At 55.9% G+C, this 7,784-nt stretch overlaps 1 protein-coding gene across 2 annotated transcripts; it reads left to right on the plus strand.

The window, feature by feature from the left end:
• Window positions 1–27: 27 nt before the first annotated feature.
• PEX16 (peroxisomal biogenesis factor 16) lies at window positions 28–7,732 on the plus strand. Of its 2 annotated transcripts, none has more exons than XR_012043200.1 (11): window positions 28–229; window positions 397–432; window positions 711–787; window positions 2,043–2,176; window positions 2,480–2,586; window positions 3,086–3,166; window positions 3,628–3,780; window positions 4,123–4,195; window positions 4,499–4,685; window positions 4,828–4,892; window positions 6,037–7,732. XR_012043200.1 is itself a non-coding variant. In XM_072866129.1 (11 exons), the coding sequence occupies exons 1-11, from the start codon at window positions 73–75 to the stop codon at window positions 6,093–6,095; spliced, it is 1,062 nt and encodes a 353-aa protein (XP_072722230.1). In that variant the 5' UTR covers window positions 28–72; the 3' UTR covers window positions 6,096–7,725. The 2 variants fall into 2 exon arrangements, 1 of the variants encoding a protein (XP_072722230.1); XM_072866129.1 differs by having other exon boundaries at window positions 4,499–4,618; window positions 6,037–7,725.
• The last annotated feature ends 52 nt before the right edge of the window (window positions 7,733–7,784 follow it).

Raw genomic sequence — 7,784 nt, forward strand, 5'->3', positions numbered from 1 at the left:
CTGGGCTGGGCTGGGATGGGAGGGGCGCGCAGGCGCGGTGGCGGCCCCCGGAAGCGCGCGGCCGCGGGAGCCATGGCGGCGGCGGCGGCCCCGGTCCTTGCCCGCGGCGGCGGCCCGGCGGCGCGGCTGCGGCTGCTGTGCCAGCGCTACCAGGAGTACGTGAGGCGGCACCCGGCCGCCACGGCCCAGCTGGAGGGCACCGTGCGGGGCCTCTCCTACCTGCTGCCAGGTGCGGGAGGGGGGCGGCCGGGCCCTCATCCCTCCCGCCGGGGCCTGGGCCTGGGCCGGGCCCCGCTCCGCTCCGGCACCTGTCCGCGGGGGGCTGGGGCCCAGCAGGGAGCGGGGCCTCCTCCCCGCTCTGGGCGCTGGCTGGTAGCCGCTCTCCTCCCTTCGCAGGTCGCTTCTCGGACTCCCACGCCCTGTCGGAGCTGGGTAGGTGGGCAGCGGCGAGGCGGGGGCGGAGCGCCGCGGCCGGGGCAGCCGGCACCCGCCGGTGCAGGGCTGGTGGTGTGCCTCTGTGCGGGTGCATGCGGGCCCGTTCCCCGGCCCCCTTGTTTTGTTCACGCCTGGCTGCATCCTCCGGCAGCCGATGGGAGGAGTCTGCACGTCTTGCTGCCCTTCTTCTCTCATCCCCTCCCGGGGGAACAGTCCCGGTTTGGTTTGCTTTCTGGGCATGCTGTAACTGCGGTCGTCTTCTTTTCCTTTTCTAGTCTACTCTGCGTCCAACCTGCTAGTGCTATTAAATGACTGGATTCTCCGAAAGGAGCTGCAGCGGAGCCTGCCTGTGGTAAGGCTGGAGTGTGTGGGAGGAGGATTTGAGACACATGCTTTCTTCCTTGCAGAAGCTTTCAGGGAGTGTCTGTAGAAACTAATAGGTCTTTGCTGTGGCCTCCCTTTGCTATCAGGTATGTAGAGGCCAGAGGCAACCTCTGAATGCAGGTAAACAGCAGGCCTGCCCCGTGGCTCCTGGCTTGGAGGAGTGGTCAGGGCACTCCCTGGACCACAGAAATCAGGCCCTCACTTGCACCAGGAGCGCCACTGGTTTTTTTGAGAAGCTCAGAACTTCAGCTAGGCAAAGCTGTTGCCGAATAACCATCGCTGTTTCTGGAACAGTGGCTCTGATTCCATTCCTCAGCCTCTTTCTTTGCCTATGCTATTGAGCAAAACAAACATAAGGACCTTGTTCCTATGTCTCTCTTGCAGGAGCCCCAGGCTGGCTCCCAGCACTTGTTAGACCCTTTGGGGAGTGAGGAGGAGGGCGTTTTTTTCCAGACAGGCCTCTTCTGTTGCAAGCCTACCTGCTGTGTGGGTTTGGGTGTAGGCAGCTCTCTGGCTGGAGCGTCAGGCGCGTAACAAACAGAAATGCAGAAGACTTGCTTCCATGGTTGCTAAAGGCCAAAGTGGATTTCAGCTGTATTGTCTTTATTGATGCTTTTCAACGGGTTAAATCCTGTGGTTGACAGCACCAGCAAGTTCCCGCGTGGGGAGCAGGGACCCAGGCTGGAAGAGCACCCACTGTCTTGGGGTTCATGCCTGGAATCTAGACTGATGCTGGATTCAGCAGGCATTCGCTCTGGTGTGACTGTGGACTCTGGGTCCCCTTCCCTCTACTCCAAGCGTACTCCCTCATGAACTCTAACCAGGGAGGAGGTTTGTTGCGTATCCCAACTCTGGGACAAAGAGGAGGAGAGAGTTTTGCCGTGGAGTTCAGGCACAGTGCTGCAACCCAGGAGACTGTCCTGCTCTGTCAGTTGGGGTAGAAGGCAATCCAAGATACAGCTGTGATGTTCTCCCTGTTTCTGGGGTAGCAGCTCTGTGTGATATTGCAATGTCTCAATCTGCCCCTGGCTGGAGGTAGAGAAGTGGACTTATGTGTAGACTCAGGCTGCAGTGGAGGTACCACTTGTTTCTGGGGCTGTGACTTCTAAGGCCACCTGGTGCTTATTTCTGAGAGTCCTGCCAGACTGGGCTGTGTTTCTGCCCTGTTTAACTCCCATGCAGAACCTGCATCCTGTCCCCTTCCTCCCCTCTGTGTTTTGCAGTCGCTGCCCCAGCAGAAGCTGCTGACCTGGCTGAGTGTGCTAGAATGCGTGGAGGTCTTTGCAGAGATGGGGACAGCCAGGGTGTGGGGGGAGATGGGCCGGTGGACCATCATTGTCCTCATCCAGCTGGCTAAGTAAGTGCCGTGGGTGGAGGGGAAGGGGCAGCGTGCGCTCGGAAAGGGGATCTGGAGGGGACTTAGCAGTACCCCAGGAAAAAGCCCAAGCAGGACTGAGCTGCCAGTCCCTGAGGCTGGGGGAATTTGGAGCCTCACGGTGCTGGATACTGTGCCACAGAAGGGGACTCTTACCCCTCTTGCCTTGCCAGTTGCCCTGAGCAGACCTGAGTGTTTCCCTCTTCTGTGGAAGCCACCTTTCCAGCACAACAGGAACCCAGCTCCGTAGCCTGGTATTGAAGGCTTCCATGTGTCTGCTCACAGAGCCATCCTTCGTCTCCTGCTCCTGCTGTGGTACAAAGCTGGCATCCAGACATCTCCTCCCATCGTTCCGCTGAACAGGGAGCAGCAGCAACCTCTCCACCCCCAAGGTGAGTGCACGGTGCTGTCATCATTGTCTTGGCACCTTGCTGGGCCACATGTCTTATCCTGCTAGGAATTACTCATCAGAGCGGTGGTTTGGGCGGCACAGGGAACTGTGAGGCTTCAGTACGCAGAGCTGAGCTGTGTTGAACTCTCCACCATCTATAGAGCACGAGTTAGCTTAGTGGCAGGGTCGTCCTACAGTCTGGAAGGAGGGGGTGGAGGAGTCTAAGCCTGGAACCATTGTCTGAACTGTGAGTCAAGCTGCATGTCCCCTGGTCTTGACAGTGAGGAAAGAGATCCTAGGCCTGGGCAATGTCAGGCAGATTTATCTTTTCACCCTCTGACAGCTCTGCGCAGTGTTAGCCCTTTCAGGATGGTCCGGTTTGTACTAGATCAAACCTTCAGTCCGGTCTCCTTGATGACAGTGTAGGGAAGGGTGCTGCCAGCTCTGCGTTGAGGCGTGTTCCTTTGGAGCCTGACCCCTGTGGCCATTTTCTTCTGCAGATGTGGAAGAAAACTCCTCAGGGAAGGATGAGACCTATGTTGGCAGGCGTTCCAGCCGTGTTGTGCGCTCTCTCCAGAGCAGTAAGTAGTTGAGCCCATTTTCTGACCTTGCCTGAGCTGTTTCTGCTTCTGTGCCCTTTATGTATGACCTGGGTGTGGGCAGTAAAGAGCAGAACCTTGGGGGCATATCCTGCCAGGCACTGGGCCCTGTGCGTGGGGGGATATCAAAGCAATGGGGATTCAGGCACATGGTGCAAGGCTAGCACTTAAATTGTATTTTTCCAAGTGAGCTGTACAACGGAGTTAACCTTCAGCGTGTTTATACTTTGAGGAGCATGGACCTTATGAGTACCTCCCCCTGCTCTGTTCCCTCTGGAGGCAAGCTCTGAGGGTGCTGGTCAGCTGCAGCAGTTGCTGTGTGTGCAGCTCTTCAAGCTTTTCTGTTTCACACTTTCGCGGTGCAGAAAGCAGTGGGGTGGTGGTGTGGGGAAGTGTGGTAGGAAGGCTTTATTTGTGTTAGTGACCTGATCTGCTCGTTTCAGCCCCATCCCTGCAGTCCCGGCACTGGGGGTCCCCCCAGCAGAGGGAGGAGTCGCAGAGCCGAAGAGCGGAGGAGATGAACCAGCCTCCCACCCCTCTGGGTCTCCAAGAAACCATCGCAGAATCCATCTACATTACCCGCCCTCTGCTCCACCGTATCCTGCCCTGGCTGCGTGCGGGCTCACGCCATAGGGTGCTGCAGGCTCAGCCCTGGTGCAGGGCAGTGCCACACCAGACTGCTTTCTCCCTGCTGCTGCTGTGCTTGGCAGGGGCCTCGGGACTCCTCCCTTCTCTTACACCTTGATGGCTAGCCTCAGCTGCTGGAGTTGTGGGTGCAAGTCCTCCAGCCCCTTCCCTAGGCCCCCCCCCTCAGCACTGCCTTAAAGTGTATTCTCCTGGGCTCAGCAGAGCTTTGGTCATACCCAGGGGCTCCCTTCTCTGCGTGCCTCTTGTTAGGCATCTCTGCTTCTTTCCATTCCTTGACTGTGTGTTCCTAGTATTGAGTTTAGGAGTGTGGGGCCAGAGATCATGGAAACCCTGGCTCCTCTCAGCAGTCCTGGACATCTCTAGGTCAGTCTGAGGAAGAGTCTTTGCGGGTGCTTGAGGCTGGTGGTGGCTGAACATCACGCTTCCCTCTGCTCCCCAATCCAGGGCAGGCACTACTGACAGAAATACGCACAGGGGCTGTGCCTGGTCTTTAGCTGGGAGATTGACACATTTAGGTATCTTCTGCAACACTTACAGTGCTCTCTGTTCTGAGCTGGTGCAGGCTGCTCTGCGTGGAGCTGAGAACGGAGGGCATTTAGAAGCCCACTTTCTTTTCCCTGCTGGCTGCTGTTGCTGTGAGTTAGCTCTCTGCCCTTCTCCTTCCAGTCTGAGCTTGCTGAGTGATCTGAAAGACCTGAACAGGCGAGAGCGAGCAGAGCTGAGGCGACGAACCATCCTACTGCTGTATTACCTGCTGAGATCTCCTTTCTATGACCGATATTCAGAGTAAGGGGCCCCTGCTGGGCTTTTGCTGAAAATTTCCCTTTTAACAGAAATAGCGTCAGGGGACTGGGTGAGTAGATCTGAAGAGGTCTGGGTGCCTGTGACCAGGTTAATCTGAGCCCTTGCGTAACAGCTGCCATTGCTGTTCGTGCATTCAACAGCTGGGGCAGGAGGTGTCTCACTGGACTTGTTTATGCTTTCTCCCTTCCTAGGGGCAGGATCCTCCTCTTCCTGCGCTTGTTGGCTGATTATGTGCCTGGAGTTGGCTTTGTCACACGTAAGTGGGCCCCGCTGGTATATTCCTGTTTCTCTTGGGTGGAGAAAAATCAGGGGAGTTGGGCAGAACATTTATCAGTTGGTTTCCAACCTGAGGAAGGAATTGGGAAGTCCCTAGAATGGTTAGCACCAGTGTACCCTGTATTGATGCTTGTGTTGTTTTAAACCGGAACAGGAACGGATGAATTGCTTCCTGGCTATTAGGGACCTGTGCTTGACCACAGTGGTAAACCTCCCTGTGCCCTCCCGGGCTGCAGAGCTTGGTCTCTGCCACCTACGCCTGCTCTCCTGGGCTCCCTTTCTGCACCTCAGCTGGTGCACCAGAGCCCTACCTTGCAGCCCCTGTTTTTGAACTCCTTTCCTTGATCCCCAGTCTGCAATGCAGACGTGAGAGGTAAGCAGGTGTCTAGAGGCATTGACCCAGCCAGGAGCTGACTGTAAATTAACGGGCTGAACCAGGTCTGTCTTCTCCTAGTCCTTTACCAGAGGATCCCTTTATTATGGGCCAGAATTCCATCTCCCCCTCTTCCCCGCTGATGTGAAGCCTTTTGTGGAGTGATTCATGGCAGTGATGTGGCATTAGATCAGCCTGGCATTGTGGGATTGTCCTTTCTTTGGGGAGTTCACAAAGCTGGCTAGGTCAGGAGCCGCTTCCTCCAGTTAGTGATTTCGGAGAGGCTTTGGAGCCTGCATTAAGCCATGTGCTACATAAGCATTTTCACTCTACAGCAGTTGCTTCTGTGTCTGCACCTGCTTGTTATTGCTGAGTTGTCTTCCCTCCTTCCTGCACCACAGCAGTGTCCTCCTGACTCACTGCATGCGGGTTTTCCCCTTGCACACTGTAGAACCCCCTTCCCACTGGAGCTTGGATGTGTCAGCTCTGAGGGAGCAGTGTCCCACACCATGGCCATGCTGACCATGTTTCACACCCTGCTTGGTCCTGCTCTAATATCTGGCACCGCATCCTAAAGTTGTCTCCCATCTTGGCAAAAGTAACTGTTCTATTCTTGGGTTCATCTGAGTTGTATAACTGGAGATTTGGGATTGTTGGGTATCATAACGAGAAGGGAGGATATACCCCGTACACATACAGCTTCAAATTCTTACCTTTCTACATGCGTGATCCCTCTGTTCTCTTGTTTCAGGGCCACTGATGGATTACTTGCCTGCTTGGCAGAAAATCTATTTCTATAACTGGGGCTGATGAGAAGATGATGATTATTCTCTGCTAAGATCATGGCTGGACATTTCTAAGGAGGGCAGGCAGGCTGGGGGAGGGATGTTGATAATGTCTAATTTTCAGTTAAACCATCAATGAGAAGCTCCTGTTCTGCAGGGTGAGGAGAGGGGTGTATGTAATTTTTTTTAACAGATCTAGCTGTGAATGATGGACACTACATGTGTGGAGAGACCCCGGCCACCTCCTTCAACGGTTCTGTGGCTGCAGCAGTGGTGATGGGACAACCTCTTTTTTTTAAGCACTTAATTTTTCTCCTTTTGTACGGCTGCACTATAATAAAGCCAGGCGGTGTAGTGTTTTTTGGAGAGCACTGTCTCCCACCTCGCAGCGCTGAGATTGACCTGCAGCCTGCTTGTGTTGGCCGTTCCTGGCTGATCTGCTTGGAGCCGGCTTGTCCGTCAAATAAACTGACTGAACAGAAAGAACTGAGATGAAGGACCTCTCTTCCCCTGTTTGCATGGGATCCTCTTGTATCTGGTTGCTGGCTCTCTCTCTACCAGAAAGAGCAGCTTTTGCAGATGTCTACCCTGGGATATGCTGTCCCTTAGAAGCCTTTTGCTCTGGCCTGTGTCAGGCAGGGCCTTACACGTTGCTCAGCTGATGACTGTAGCCTCTGTAACTCCAGGTGCCTGGTTCAGTCTCCAGTTTCCTGGGGTTCCCCTGGGGGTATGGAGAGCTGCAGTTTGCAGGCTGCTTTCCTAGCACCTAATGTGTGCTAAAAGGGTTTGCAGAATGGCTGCCAGCCAGTGCTCAGGGGCTTGGCCAAGGGCAGAGAAGAGGAGAAAATAGATTAATTCAGCAAATACTGCTGTGCCACACTTAATAAAGGGCCCAGGAGAGGCCTGGACAGCTATGGCCATCTTTTTGTATCTGCTCTGCTAACTGGTGGACAGTTGAGGCATCGATCTGCTCAATGAGCTGCTGTCCTTGGCCAGGACAAAGGGGTAGCCAGCTGGTGGCACTGCTGGCAGGGGTAGCCAGCTGGTGCCCCACAGGCAGCTGCCATCCTTGTGCAGAGCTTGGGAGCTGGAAACTGCCAGGTGCATTGACCTCAAGTGGGTGACAGGAGCATTCCTACCTGAACCCTCCTTGAGGGATTCTGGGGCTGCAGGGGTCACAGCCTTCTTGCCTCAGCACCTGAAAGAGGGGATGTACCCCACACACGCACCCCCCTAATGGGCCACCACAGGCCTTTGGCAGCGCGTGGGGTCTGTGTTGCCACCTCTGCTGGCAGCAGTGCCCTGTAATGCAGCAGCAGCAGCGTGGAAAAGCCATGAATGAGGGACTGTGCTCCCTTCATTTGGGCTTTTAGCAGAGGAAGATGCTGAAGACTGCAAAGCTTGGAAAGCACTGGGGGGGTCAATCCTGGGGACAGGGAGGTACTGAGATGAAGGGGTTTGCTCTTGGAAGGGTTGAGAGGGAGGCAAAGGGTGGTGGTGAGGGACAGGGAAGCAGCCCTGGAGCTATAGCTGCAGGGAGGGCTGCAAGCAGCCGGTGTGCCCTGGGCAGGACCAGGCAGTCCAGGGCCAGAAGCTCACGTACTGGGAGGGGGTAGGCAGCAACGCCTGGGTGGGGGCCTGCCTCCTGCCCAACCCAGCCGGTGTCCCGGGGCCACCGGGGTGGCTCCTCTGTGACCTCGCTGTGGAGCTGGCG

This window comes from Ciconia boyciana, chromosome 6 (assembly GCF_034638445.1).
Source record: "Ciconia boyciana chromosome 6, ASM3463844v1, whole genome shotgun sequence".
NCBI classification, from domain to species: Eukaryota; Metazoa; Chordata; class Aves; order Ciconiiformes; family Ciconiidae; genus Ciconia; species Ciconia boyciana.